Here is a 15,140-nt window from a genome sequence, read left to right on the forward strand (position 1 = left end):
CAAAAGTTGTTGGGTCACTGATCATAAAGACCCACGGGGCTCATACAGGGAGAGGCAGTCCTGAAGGTATGCTAGCCCCTGGCCGTATAGGGCTTTAAAGGTAAGTACCAACACCTTGAACTAGATCCGATACTCAATAGGTAGCCAGTGCAGTTCACACAGCACAGGATAGATCCATGCCCATACAGGCGACGATGTTAACATCCGTGCCATCCCTGGCATAGACGATAGCATACCTCCCTAAATTAACACCTACTCATTTTAAATATTTTTCTGTCGCCTTTCCACCCAATCAGGATCCCCAAGACAGTGAACATGAAACATTTTAAAACATTTTAACTATTAAAAATACATTTTAAAAGTACACACTAATTTAATACAAACGCACAAATACCGAAACCAGGAAGGAGGGCCAGGAACTTATGGGGGGAGGGGGTATGCCAAATGAAACAAAAAAAGTCTTCACCTGTGGGAAAAAATACACCTGTAGAGGGAGACAGACAAATCTCCCTTCTGCAGTGATAATCCTTTCACAGGAACATGTCTTGAAGCAACTTTTTAACATTTTGAAATAGCAAACGCAAAGACTGAACCTGACCATATGTCTTTTCCAAACTAATGTAAGATTACCTGATGGCAGGATATGCATTTGTAGCTTTTTCAAATACAAAAGTAAATAATAATAATAATGATGATGAAATACTCCTTTTCCAAAATACCTGGGATTCCGCAATTTTGTTGGCTGTTCAGCGGTAATAGTTAAAATTTCCAGAATATGTCATTGTGATTCTAAAAGAAAAATTATTCTCCAGGTTAATTACGGCAGCTATTTCTGGCCGGTCCATTTGTCTGAACAGTTACCTTTTTGCCCACTGCTGAAATCACCAGGGACTGGCACTTTGACTGGTGTTGCTGAGCTCTGGATTGTTAGCACACTCGAGGTGGCAGCGCTTGTGTTGGCCTTTGGTCTTTGCCGTGGTGCTATTGAGGTTTCTGTTGGTCCAATGGCATCTGTTATTCTACAATGGAAGAGAGGTGAAACATTTCTCCAACATGTACTTCAGAACTCTCTTCTATAAGAAGTGCATTTTTAAGACCAACAAAGTTTTGTTCAAGGTAATTTCCCATTTCATTGCACTTGCACACAAAAGCTTATACCCAGAATTAAAACTTCGTTGGTCTTAAAGGTGCCACTGGACGCAAACGTTGTTCTACCCACCTGAATCCACCTTCTAAGAGTGTTATCCATAATACACAAACACCCTTAGTGTTTCTATTTTTAATGTTTAGAAGTTGTGTACTTGGCCATGATTTCATTTCATACATTTTTCTCAATATTCACGTACACCACAAGAGGGGGCTTGTGTAACATTTCTTCATTTCAAGCCGCAACAGAACAACTGACACTCTTTAATGCCATTTAACACATTTTCTACTTTAGAGCGAGCTGTACATCTGGTGTGACAATAATCCTATCCACAGGTTTTTTACAAACTTAAACCACTGGAGGGGAACAGGGAATGGCAGGGTGTTTTCTAAAGCCTGAGGAGCCTGAAGTGTTTTATTTCATAAAAAGGTAAAGGTAGTCAGTCCCCTGTGCAAGCACCAGTCGTTCCGACTCTGGGGTGACATCGCATCACAACGTTCTCACCACAGACTTTTTACAGGGCGGTTTGCCATTGCCTTCCCCAGTCATCTACACTTCCCCTCCCCCCACCCCCACCCCCAGCAAGCTGGCTACTCATTTTACCGACCCTCAGAAGGATGGAAGGCTGAGTCAACCCTGAGCCGGCTACCTGAACCCAGCTTCCGCTGGGATCGAACTCGGGTCGTGGGTAGAGAGCTCAGACTGCAGTACTGCAGCTTTACCACTCTGCACCGCAGGACTGCCTGGGTTTTTTTTTAATTTCATTGTTTTATTTCATAGGACTACTATATTGTTACGCTATCTACAGCAAGCAGAACAAACACTGCCTAACCAAGTGTGCCAGACACAGAAACTAATTTGAGAAGTAGGTTTTCATTCTACTTTCAAGGCAGGAAGCCCTTTTATATATCGTTCAGCTGAGACACAAATGTCACTGTTTCTCTACTTCCCCCAGCAGGGACCTTCATTCCTATTCTCCATGTGATGCTCCAAGAGTACTGCCTATCTTTAGCTACATCTTTACTCATGTAGATTTCTCATTTCCCCCCCCCCCCCCTTATGCATAACAGCAAACTGAGAAGCTCACAGCAGTCACAGAAACAACAGAACTGGGCCAGGTCACTTCATACAGCTCAGGCTTCTATGCACATAGGTTGTCTTGGAAGAATAGAATAACACAAGAGTTTGTAAGTTAACCAAGAGGAAATAAAGACCCCCCCCCCCCCAAACACAAAAAATCCTACAGCCTGCAAAGGACTGAGCAGGAACTGGAATGACAGAATGTTAAGAACTGTTAAGGGCCAGATAAAGAAGAAAAAACAGGGCGATAGAATGCCCCTGAGAAATTAGAAAATCTTAAAGTAGAGGGGGGAAAGGGAGTGTGGGGAATTTCAAGATCACTTATCTCCCCTCCCCCCAAAAAAACCCTGATAAGGACCAAGCATGCTCACTGTCCTCAGAATGCTGACAGCCATCAAGAGTTGTTTTTTTGTTTTGTTTTTTTTGGGGGGGGGGCAGGGTTCAAAAAAAGATGAAGAAATTTTCCTGCTCACTCTCTTAAGAGAGTATGGCATGCTGGAGGAAGAGATTCAGGTAACAGGAAAGGGATTTCCTCCAAGAACCCTTAATTTGGGAAATAACATTTAAAGAGCATCACCTACTCTTGAAAGAAGTGAAAAAGCCATTAGGGGATCAGGCATTTTAGTGGGGCTGTTTAATGTGCTGATGCTGAGGTTCCCCATTAGGCCTGCCTTCAAGCTGCCAACAAAATATTCCGGCATTCAGCTTACCAGAAAAACTGCTGGCAAAATGATTTGAGGCATTTCGTAATCAACATGCTAATGGTGCTGGGGTTTTTTTTTAAGGGGAAAAACCACCCCTGCCTTTGCCACTTGTGATGCTCTTTTAAAATGTCAGCGATAGCAGAATGAGCGTTTAGCAGAGGAACCAGGGAGCCAAAAGATCAGATGATAAGCGGTGCACCGCCCCATCCCCCAAGCAGAACGAGGCAGAACCAACCTCACCAGCTGCCAGAGCTGATCAACCCACAGAAATCCAGACAAGACCACAAGGGTAGCAAGTAGACATATTGCTGAAAAGGCAGCTTACAGAACAGACAGCTTCAAAACCAACCTGAATGTTTGACTTTTTTTCCTCCTGGTGCACTGGATTGGATCCGAAGGCACTTGTGGAGCACTACTCACAAACAATACTCCCTCTAAGCTGTGGAGTCTTGCGGGCAAAAATTCTACTTTGTGAGCTACTGCCACGAAAGTTGCGAGCTACTGCATAAATTAGCTTGCTCTGGGTCCATTTTTTCTGAGCTAAGGCAAAAATGAGTGAGCTGGAGGCTAAAAAATTGAGCTAGCTCACACTAACTCAACTTAGAGGGAATGCTGCTCACAACGTATTTCCCGTTCCCCTTTTCTGCAATCCCCCAGTCTTCGTGACAAATTGTCTACGACTCGGCAAAACCTCAAGAACAGCATGAGATGAGGTGGTGGAGAGAGATGGGAACTGAAGCTTATGTGGAGAACCTGTGCAACCAGGACACATACCCACAGGAGTTGCACCCCACAGGTTTCTGCTTGTGCAAGGACACCTTTCGTCTGGTTAGTATAAAAGTCAAAAGAAATGATGAAATCCATTTCCTGCCTGGTTTTCTACATTTAACGATATCTCCCTAAAATGTACTTGGGACAAGCTACTCTATAGCAAACTACATAGACATGGCTGACTGGAGTACTCTCATTGAACTGAACGCCTTGTATATGAACATATGAAGCTGCCTTATACTGAATCAGACCCTCGGTCCATCAAAGCCAGTCTTGTCTACTCAGACTGGCAGCGGATCTCCAGGATCTCAAGCTGAGGTTTTTCATGCCTATTTGCCTGGACCCTTTTTAGTTGGGAGATGCCAGGGATTGAACCTGGGACCTTCTGCTTACCAAGCAGATGTTCTACCACTGTATCAAACGGTTTTCCTCCACGCTGCCATGCCAACTTCATTTGACAATTATCTACATGGAAATCTGCTGAAACTGAGTGTGGGTGAAAGGGATTTGCATTCAATGAGCGGGTATCATAAGGAACTCAACATGTCGATGAACCTTGAACAGCTAAAAAATACACAAATGTACGTTCAAGACTTCTACTGCACTCCCTGAACTGGATGAAGGTCTGCCAACTATCACCAACACAGTTTTCACAGTTAGGTGAGCATTATTACAAAACATGAGGAATGTATCTGCAGTGTTAAATTTACGACATCACAATGCTGGATTGTCTTCAAAGATTCAGTTGGTCCACAACACAGCAGCTAAGATGCTGATTGAAATGAGTTATCAGGAGCACATATTATCACTTTTAAAATAACTGCTTTTGTTAGAATCACAGAATCATACGAGTTGGAAGGGACCTCCAGGGTCATCTAGTCCAACCCCCTGCATGATGCAGGAAACTCACAAGTACCTTCCCCCTAAATTCACAGGAAGAGAAGTTGGTTTTTATACCCCACTGTTCTCTGCCCTAAAGCATTTCAAAGCAGCTTGCAATCACCTTCCCTTTATCTCCCCACAACAGGCACTTTGTGAGGTAAGTGGAGCTGAGAGAGTTTGGAAAGAACTGGGACTGGCACAAGGTCACCCAGCAGGCTTCACCTGGAGGAAGAGTGGGAAATCAAACCTGGTTCTCCAGATTAGCATCTGTTGCTCTTAACCACTACACCATGCTGGCTTGAAATCACAATGGCTAATACTTTGCAAACCTTACACAGCCAGGGGTCAGAATAGCTAAAGGAATGCTTACTCCCATAGGAACCAGCCCAACAGATATTTATGGATTTAGAAAATGGATAGGCCATTTCTCCAGAGATCTGTCTGACACAACTAACAAGGATCTTCTCTAAAGAGAGGTGTGTTGTCACCAGAGCCGGGGCCTTTTCTGCAGTGGCTTCTCACTTGTGAGAGCTTCCTTCCCACATCTAAAGGTTCCACCCAATATATCTAAGTTCAGGCACCAGGCTAACGTCTCTCTTCCCTAAGGCGTTTGCCTTTGACTGTATGGCATATGTGACTTCGCTTGGGAAATGTTTTATTTGAGGATGATGAAGGTTGTTACTGATTTCAGAAGTGATTTTATTATTCACTGTTGACATTATACCTCGGTTAGCTGCTCCAGGGAAAAAGGCCAGACAAGACCAAGAAAGAAAGCTGAATGAAGATACAGCCTAAGATCTGATATATACATTACTTCCTAAATATAAAAATAATCAACATCCTTTCGAAGAATAAAAACTATGTTTATACAGAAAAACTCTCAAAGTGCAATATAATAATAATGTGCAGTCCAGTCACAACTGACTCATGACCCCAAAACCATAGGGTTTTTCAAGACAACGGAGGCACAGATGTGGTTTATCTTTGCCTTTCTCTGCACAGCAACCTCAGTTTACCAGGCTATCAGGCTACTACAAAGCACAATACTGTACTATTATTATGCAAACAGAGCAAAAGCAGTTATACTCACCTAGCTTTTATTTGGCTTTTCTTAGCAGCAGCCTCACTAGCTGTCAAGGGCTCAGGAAGAGCGGACGGGAGAGGAGAATTCTTGGGCAAATAAATAACCATAAATTAAGATTATTTTGAGAAATAGATTTCTATTATACAAATAAGGTTACAGAAGTACTTGAAGGATAGCAAATGAGCTTTACAATATTCATTAACAAGTGTCCTATGGAAGACATCACGAAGAGAAAATACTTAGGAACACTTTAGAGGTGTTTCTCGGAAGCAAGCTAGTCAAAGAGTGGCTAATGCTTCCACTCTTTCTTTGTAATGACAAGGGAATGAACATCAAGAAAACAAAGACTGGGTCATGAGTCCTAGGCACCCCAACTAAGAGCTTAACATAACTGATGTGCCATTTTGTCAAAGTACTTAGAAATTTCATTGCGGTGCCTAGAATTTTCAGGAATTGTTTTTAGTGTGTCTCAGCAATTCTCAGTGGAAATATGAACAGCTGGAACCAACCAGCTTTTCCATTGACAGAAAACAAAACAAAACAGGGTTCTCTTTAACTGAAAAGGCTATGTTTGGAATCATGGGACCCACAAAAACAAAAGCCATGTGGAAGAGAAAGAAAGATAATCAGAAAGGGAATTGTCCAAGACTGGCTAGATTCAACCCAAAGTTTATGTCATTTTGCATAGGAATGCTGTGTTCAAACAATAAAAAAGGTGCATAAATTTCTTTTGATCATTTGCTTATACATAAAAGTTAATTTTACACCATTCAGTGATGGTGAATAAACTCACTTCTTAACCAGCTGCTTTCCAAGCTGGGTTAATATTAAATTAAATCAAGCTTTTTTTTAGAATAATGGAATTATGAGAGACTGGGGAGAAGAAAGGCTAGGGTTAGAGGTTAGCTTTTTGTTGTGGTAATAACCACCAGAACTACCTGCAATTAAAGCGGTGACGGTTTTCTTGAAAAGGTCCAGAGAGTGACATCTACAGACTAAAATTTCTGTAATATTTGATACAAGCAGTAATCAAAAACATCAATACCAATTACAGCAGGAGCTGGGTTAACTGGCACTCGTATGGAATTAGGGCTGCCAATTAATCAGACGTGCTAGCTGATAGACAATTATAACATTAAAAGCATTTCTCTATCGTTTTTGCTTGTCTCAGATGTGGATGCTAAATCTCATCAGATCTGCCTCCCGTGCCTCAATATCACAGGCGGTATACAGCTGAATGCCAAACTGCTGCATCCATTGGCTCTGACTTTCTCCTCTTCCAAGATGCCTATTGTTGTTCGTTTTCAGGGTTACTGTCAACAAAGCATGTTTTCTTTTCTACCCTTTGCTTGTTGATGATATCTCGCTAGCTGCATTGTGTGCGGCTGCACAGGGACGGGAGGAGAGGTGGCAAGCACCCTGAGTCATTGTCCTCTCTGTCTTTAGATCAAAGGCAGCAGGGGAGGCTGGAGCCACACTCACACAGCTCATCTGGGGCTAGCCAGGAGGGCTCCTTTGCCTGTCTCTCCATGCTTTGGAAATGCCAGGCTTACAGCTGCCCTCACAGCAAACACTGGCGACTGTGAGCTGCTTGGCTAGTGGCCCTTCCTCCCTACTCACCAGCGACTGGTAAATGTAGGAATATGCCTTTCCCCCTCCATCAAGACTGGTGCTGGTTAACTAACTTGTCCTGATTAAAAAGTGCCAGATAACATAGCTTTCACTTATCTTATTTAGCCATTTTCAAAGCAGACAGGGAAGCGTTTCTACCTATTTAACGGAAGCAAAGTTTTAAAATAGAACACCCACTGCCACTCTTTCTGTGGTACAATTTTATTTTATTTTAGTGTATCTCAGCAATTCTCAGTGGAAATATGAATGGCTGGAACCAACCAGCTTTTCCATTGACAGAAAACAAAACAAAACAGGGTTTTGAAACAATGAAAAATACCTACAAGCAACTTACATTAATGTTGGTTATTGGACAATCCTTTTTGGCAATTTTAAAGGCAAAGAAAGATACTTGAAAGATATCTGGCCTCCGTTCTTGATCTGGCTCAAGCATGTACCCTATAGATTAGGACAGATTAAAGTTAAATTAGTGAGAAAACTTGCTCTCTTCTGCTTTATACTATATCAGAAATTATATGGAAGCAGGCAACTGAAAACATATTATACCAGTACTCCAGCATCTAGACTGCCGCCTCAATGTCTTCCAGGCACAGTCTAACATAGTGCTTTTTAACCTGTGGAGCCCTAAAACTGATTGTGTCCCAAATACTTTGCAGTGCCATCCTAAGCAGAGTTGAACCCATCTAAGCTCATTAACTTCTGCTTAGGATACCCATTTTCAATTGCTACATTACAGGTAAGACAGTTTCTTCTTCCAAGGATTTCCAAAGTTCAAGCTTTTCAGCACTTTCAAAAAACATACAAAGCTTCCTGTGTTTTCACTAAGGTTTCAAAGATGTGCTTTGATATGACTGGTATTACACTGTACATTTATTTTGGACCATTACTACCCTGATCCTTAATGATGAAGCGGACCAGAAAGTCAGACAAACTTGCCATACCACAAAAGATGAGACATTAAGAGATGTGGGAGACTTAAAAGGACACCTACTTTCTTCACAAAAGCACTTGCTCTTATTGTTGCTAACAAAACCCCTCTAATGCATTCTTCTGAAATTTATGAAATGTTTAAGTGCCAAATGTATTCCTAAATATTTATCTGTATTTAATATCATATTTGTCCATATAAAATGGGAGAAATGTGGCTGAAACATGACAAGACAATGTAGGACTCAATTTTTGTCAAATAAAAACATTTTAAAAACTGTTCTACTTTTCAGTCTAAGAGCCGACAAGCATGTGGAACAAGGCAACTTTTAAAAACAAGCTGTGACGATACAATTTATAGTTTCTCTAAAGAAAAATAATTTCTAAGTTGCCTTTTTCATTGCAGTATCCAAAACAACACAAAAACTGTTAAACAAAAGCAACCATTTCTGTTATATAACATACTACTTTCCGTATCTGACCATTTAAATGCATGATTTAAGCCAAACATAAGTAATGTTTGGCTCCCACAGAGGATTTCCATGGGGAAAAGGAGGGGACAATTTTTACAAACTATGTTCTCCAGCCACAGATCTACAACTCCTCCCCTCTTCATTCTGCTCATGGGGATTGTTCCCTTTTTTCCATTAGCAACATGCTCCATTAGTATTTCTCTATTAGCAACATTAGTATTTCACTAATTAGTATTTCACTAATCAGTATTTCTCCATTAGCAACATGCTCCATTAGTAAATCCCCTCTATCCAATCAGCACAAGTCACAAATTCTCCTTCTACCAATATGTTGATTTCTAAATGTTGAACTTATTCTAATAACACTGCGGTCTTGTCGAAACCAAAGATGTTACAAATCAAAGGTAGGTAGAAATATCCCAAGTTCTACACAACAAAACTTTCAGCAACCAAGGTAACTCCCTTTAGTGCTCCACATTAAAAATGTTTAATTGAAAATTTAATTCAAAAAATTGTTCCAGGTACTCACTTATTAAACAATGTATACTATGAGAGTAACGGGAATTGTCTGGAATGGTAAAGCTTCCATCACAAATGGCAACCTGACTCTCACCAAAGGGAAGTACAAAGAAGCAAAGCTTATAGAGCAAGCAACCAAGGGCCTGTAAAGTGAAACACAGGTAAGTTAGCAAGAGAAGCACGAATAAGATGGTAAAAATTCTTCTGATCTCTACTTCCTAAGCGCAAAGTATGACAATCTGAAATTTAAAGCTAAATTATCCCTGAAATATTACCACAGGCATCCAACTGATTAAGAAAAACTGTTACAAAGCCTAAATCAAAGCAATAGCAAAACTGCTGTAGCTTCTTCTCCCTTCTCCCATCACCACATTTATGCAAATAGTATTATTACACTGCTGTTACTACACCTCAAAAATCAGTAATCTGTTGTACCTACATTCCACTTGGGGGCCTATGTTAATAATTAATAATTTGGACAAGATAGTCCTAAGAAGAGAAGTCTTACAGTTTTTTGTTTAAGTAGCGAAGATTACCTATATTTTTCAATAATGGGCTAAAGAAGTATTGCTCATAAGCATTCATGTACACCACCAATTTGGTCTGGAAGAATGAAGTCCTTATGAATTATCAATACTGTGTTTCTGTATTATGAGCATGTATTAATTAATACAGATAATTAAGAGTTTTAGAAGTCATTTATTCAGGCACTTTTACACATTAGTCCAACTAAAAGTTTCAGAAGTAGATGAGACATATGTGAGAAAATCTGCACATGTTGGCTGTAATACCCTTCCTCCAACCCCACCCCTCAAATACATTAATTCTTTAGTTTCATCTTATTTCACTTCAATCAAATTACAATTTTCCTTACCCAGATATCCGCCTTGGTAGTAATTGGCTTCCCTCCATAAAGGTTGATCATTTCAGGAGCTCTGTATGATAATGTAGTATACCTACAACCAAATTACATTGAAAGATAAATTTAGCAAATCGTTCTACACTAGTATTAAGTCAATGCAATAAGTCTAATTTGCATATCATGCAATGAGAGGTGCCATTAAGGCATGAGACATGTTATACTTAGATCTTTCACATCATCTGCTGCTGGATCTCCTGTACCTAGAGATGCCAGGGTTCGAATCTGGGACCTTCTGCCACAGCCTCTTCCTAATTTAGAGGTTTCTTACAGTCCAAAGAGCCCTGTGGTGAAGAGTGGTAAAGCTGCAGTACTTAACTCCAAGCTCTCTGCTAAAGACCTGAGTTCAATCCCAGCAGAAGCTGGGTTCAAGTAGCCGGCTCAAGGTTGACTCAACCTTCCATCCATCTGAACTCTGTAAAATGAGTACCCAGCTTGCTGGGGAGGAAAGTGTAGATGACTGGGGAAAGCAATGGCAAACCACCCCGTAAAAAGTTTGCTGTGAAAACATTGTGATGCAACATTAGGGTTTGTAGAGTCTTTCGGGATCAAGTGCCGTGTTCTACTGGAGAAAGTTTTCCTTCCAGACGTTTCGTTCTCAGCTGCGGAGAACATCCTCAGTGGCGTTGCAGACAAAGCAGGCGCTCAGACCTTCTTGGCTGCTGTGCATTGAGTGGATGCACAGCAGCCAAGAAGGTCTGAGCGCCTGCTCCGGCTGCAACACCACTGAGGATGTTCTCCGCAGCTGAGAACGAAACGTCTGGAAGGAAAACTTTCTCCAGTAGAACACGGCACTTGATCCCGTAAGACTCTACAAACCCTAATGATGTTACCAGCCGTGAAAACCTGAAATCTTTGATTGTGATGCAACGTCACCCCAGAGTCGGAAATGACTGGCACTTGCACAGGGGACTACCATTACCTTTTTTACAGTCCAAATGGTACTTAAGCATGAAGTAATCTACTATTTTCGATTAAGTTATTAGGTATCTTAACAAGCTCTAATTTTCTTTACTTTGTGATCAGCAGACTGGTCAGATGGCATACGGATAAGGCATTGCATTAAACTTTGCTCTTGGACTAGGCCCATGTAACAAGCGAACATAAAGAGGGCTACCAAACCAAATACATACATGGGGTATCAGACAATCAGAAAACCACTGAAGTTTCCTTACAAAAAGAGATCCTTGCATATGAGCACCACTTGGGACAACTCTGTAATACCTTGCTTCCACTTAATGCATTCTCCCCCCCCCCCCCGCCCCACAAAAAAAATGTAACTTACTTCTTAATTTCTTCTTCAACTACATTAACTCCATCTTTCTGAGGATTAAGGAATTTATTAGTAGCACTGCCGAAGTCACAAAGGACGTAATTTCCACTGTCATTTAACAAAAGGTTCTCAACCTTAGGAACAAAGAAGACAATTTAAAAACACAATTTGTCCTAATTTTCAGAACGTGTCACTTCCCTGTTTCTTAACCCTCAATTTTAACCAATGGCATTTATTTAAGTATGCACGCTTCAGCACCAATACTGATCTCTGAAAGCATAATAACCATTCTATGCAGCTGTTGCTTCCAAATAAGCTTTATGCCACATGCTTAGTCTCTATTATGCTGTTCATGTTGTCCACTGTGCGATGTCAAGACCAATTTATAGATGCAAATCTTTATCAATCCTCCTGCCCCCTCTTCAATCCCTCTCCTATGAAAGAGCACAATCATTCTATGTCATTTCATTTGAATAAGGAGAGGCGCTGGATGTTCTTAGTAAGTTTTTAGGAGTGCTAATGGCTGATGACCACCATTGAATTGAAGCCATATTGATAATGCTGCCAGAGGTTAAGGAGCCAGCCCTTTCTGGATATGTTTGCACTGATTTTGAAAGAGCCACAGAAACACGTTTCATATCATAATGACAAGCTAATTGACTGTTTTAGAAGGAGGATACTGGTATCTATACCTCATTCAAATTTAGCATCATCATGCATAACGCCACATATCTTAAAAGGGGTTTATTTCAGTTCAGTCATCACTATCTAATTTCACTCTTAACTGAGGACCAGCCTACCTGAAGGACCGTCTCTCCCCATATGAACCCCAGAGAGCACTGAGGTCAGCAGGAAAAAACAGACTGACTACCCCTGGGCCAAGAGAAATTAAACTACAGAACACTCGCTCACGGGCCTTTTCGGCTGCAGCCCCATATCTCTGGAACCAACTCCCAGAGGAGGTGCGGGCCCTGCGGAGCCTTGATCAGTTCCGCAGGGCCTGCAAGACCACCCTTTTTAAATTAGCTTTTATGAACAGCTGAATTATAATTTTACAACGAAGAAAATCCGCCATCAGCACTAACTAGAATAGCGTCAATGATAGTGTTATAGTTTGTTTTAGTTAATTGTTCTAACTGGTTCTTAAGGTTAATTAATGCTTAATTTTAATGTTCTTAATGTAATTGTTTTAATTAATGTACCATTGGTCATCATATTGTTAGCCGCCCTGAGCCTGCTTCGGCGGGGGAGGGGGGGGTACAAATAAAATTTATTATTATTATTATTAACTCCAGGTTCTCACCTTTAGATCTCGGTGAACGATGGGAGTTTTGCACTGATGCAACCTGGCAACCGCTTCACAGGCATCACAAAATATCCTTAGCACTTCTGCCTCAGTGAAGCCTGTCTGCAGTCTCTGGTTCATCTGATTCACTACCTGACCCGCTACAAAAAGAAGAACACAATTACGACAACGCAAACATTTCCCCACATTATAAATACGAAGCAATTTTACCAAAATTAAGACAGTTGTCAAATGCTAAAACATTAACAACTCTAAGCAATCAGAAATGCTACTTAGGAAAAAAAGGTCTCTTCGTGGTACCTACATATGATCGTTTTTGCTCTTATCAGTAATCCAAGAATCCAGGAATCAATAAATGCCATACGCATGCTGCAATGAAAACGTGTCTAAATGCTTGTCTACAGCTGGACCGTATCCTTAAAATGTAGTGCTTAGACTGAAATTTTAAAGAGTTTTCCAAAGGAGTGCACTTTTGCTTCCAAGCACTGCTTAGACAGCATAAAAATCTAATTATACACACCCACAAGGAAAGAGGTTCATTTGGCCAGCATTACTCAGCCATGAGGAATGCTATTTTTTTTAAAAAAAAAGTTTGAATGCATCAAAATTATGAATTAAGCTTAAAAGGGAGTCCTCAAAAACCTGAAGCTTGCCGCACTACAGATGAAATGAATTTTTTTTCAGTCCAAGTGCATATTTTTGCATTCTAAACTAACTGCAACAAGCCTGCAGTGACATGACATGCTATACATGTTGAAATTCCTGCAACTAAAAAACAAAGGTATCCTAATGATCAAAGGCTATCAAAGCAACACTAAGACAGGCTTAAAGACATTGTTTATTGCGATGGGACAAGCCCGAGGAAACCTTTAGGCAATACGTCAGCATTTCCTCCCTTTTTCACATTCCTATATAAAATTCATTTATTCTACTGAACAATATATTTCGTCTCAATCACAAATTATAGTTTGTTCACTGCCCTCCAAACTAGGATTCCAAGCCAAGCTTCAATAGTGTCTCTCTTAGAAACCAGATTACTAATATAAAGCTTTAGCACAAGATGTCAAACAAGATTTCTGCAAGTGAAAGAACCTTTCCACAAATGAATGGGCACCCTTGAATCCAACCAAGCATGTTTTTGGCAACAGTATTAAATCTTTTACATTCCAAGTGACAGAAGTTTACTTACCACGACAGTACTCCATTAAGATGAGCACCTCCCACACATTATCACTAACGGAGTTAACAGCACATTCCAAATACCCCACAATGTTCTTGTGCCCAGACAGCTCTTTCTGAAAAAGGAAACACATATCAAGGGGGGAAACCTCCTCAAAGTCTACAAACAAAAGTGCTGCTAAGAAAAAAAAAAAACCAACCCAAAGACTAACGATTATTCTGAACTACCACTGATACATATTAGTCTAGCATAGCACTTCTTGGTTAAACAGATTTTTACCAGTTTCTTCAAAAACTGATATGAAACTCTGAGATTAGTTATGCCATCATCTTCATAACATCCCATTTAAATGACTACCAATAAAACTGCATCATGTGAAGAGGGCCTGGGAGAAAAGTGATGATCGACAGTATAACACACGGTTTATTCCACACCCTCAGGGAGCCCTTTCACAGCACCCAACTCTCAAGAGAAGTATCTGAACAGCAACAGAATTCATTCGGATGGAATTGTGAATCACTGGGCTGGCCTACAGCCTCAAAGTACTTTTCTTTCCCAGAGATACTCCCTTTCAAACATTTAAAGGGTATGAAAGTGTAAACACTCATAACTGCCTCCCAAGCCCATCGGAGCCTTTTAAATGTAACCTCAGGGGATGTAAACTCAGCATGGCTTTGATCACAAACCAAAGCATAGTTATCCAAAAGCATTCAGAATCCAAAAATAACACTACTTACCATTATCGTTATTTCTCTTTTGCAGATATTGAGGTCAGTCACATTATTTACATACATTCTTTTCAATGCACACCGGACTCCGCCATGTGTGCGTACAAGCAGGACAGTGGAAAATCCACCTATAAAGAAAAAAAAAGATGGATTTAACCAACTCATTTAATAAATGTAAGCAACTTTTTTCCACTTTATTTTGTTTTACTTTTTTGGAATTAACACTTTTTTGAAGTTTTGGGAATAATACATAAATCAAGAAGATACATAACAAGGAATTATACAACATAGAAAACAAAAAGGCTTAAATGCAAGAGAGTGCTATATAAAAGATCCAAAAATAATAAAATATATATCACCATAATATTATGTCATAGTAGTAAGATATCATCCATTACAATATTAATTTTTGAGATTACCACAGATACAGTTCATCAAGCTGTTTAGATATTTCTCACTGAGCTACCAAGTATTCCAAAATAGGAAGCCAAATTGATAGAGATTGAATTATTTTT

The 15,140-nt window shown here is 40.3% G+C and overlaps 1 protein-coding gene across 1 annotated transcript in view; it reads right to left on the reverse strand.

Moving 5' to 3' along the window:
• The window catches only part of BMP2K (BMP2 inducible kinase), a 56,011-nt gene that overhangs the window by 21,575 nt on the left and 19,296 nt on the right, over positions 1 to 15,140 (reverse strand). The window contains exons 2-10 of the mRNA XM_060247142.1: positions 14,635 to 14,753; positions 13,907 to 14,012; positions 12,715 to 12,857; positions 11,424 to 11,545; positions 10,094 to 10,175; positions 9,230 to 9,362; positions 7,635 to 7,738; positions 5,675 to 5,754; positions 862 to 1,019 (exon numbers count right to left, since the gene is read on the reverse strand). Of these exons, the coding sequence (XP_060103125.1) occupies positions 862 to 1,019; positions 5,675 to 5,754; positions 7,635 to 7,738; positions 9,230 to 9,362; positions 10,094 to 10,175; positions 11,424 to 11,545; positions 12,715 to 12,857; positions 13,907 to 14,012; positions 14,635 to 14,753 (1,047 nt within the window). The remainder of the gene's footprint in view (positions 1 to 861; positions 1,020 to 5,674; positions 5,755 to 7,634; positions 7,739 to 9,229; positions 9,363 to 10,093; positions 10,176 to 11,423; positions 11,546 to 12,714; positions 12,858 to 13,906; positions 14,013 to 14,634; positions 14,754 to 15,140) is intronic.

The sequence above is a fragment of the Heteronotia binoei genome, chromosome 9 (genome assembly GCF_032191835.1).
Source record: "Heteronotia binoei isolate CCM8104 ecotype False Entrance Well chromosome 9, APGP_CSIRO_Hbin_v1, whole genome shotgun sequence".
In the NCBI taxonomy this organism is placed as follows: Eukaryota; Metazoa; Chordata; class Lepidosauria; order Squamata; family Gekkonidae; genus Heteronotia; species Heteronotia binoei.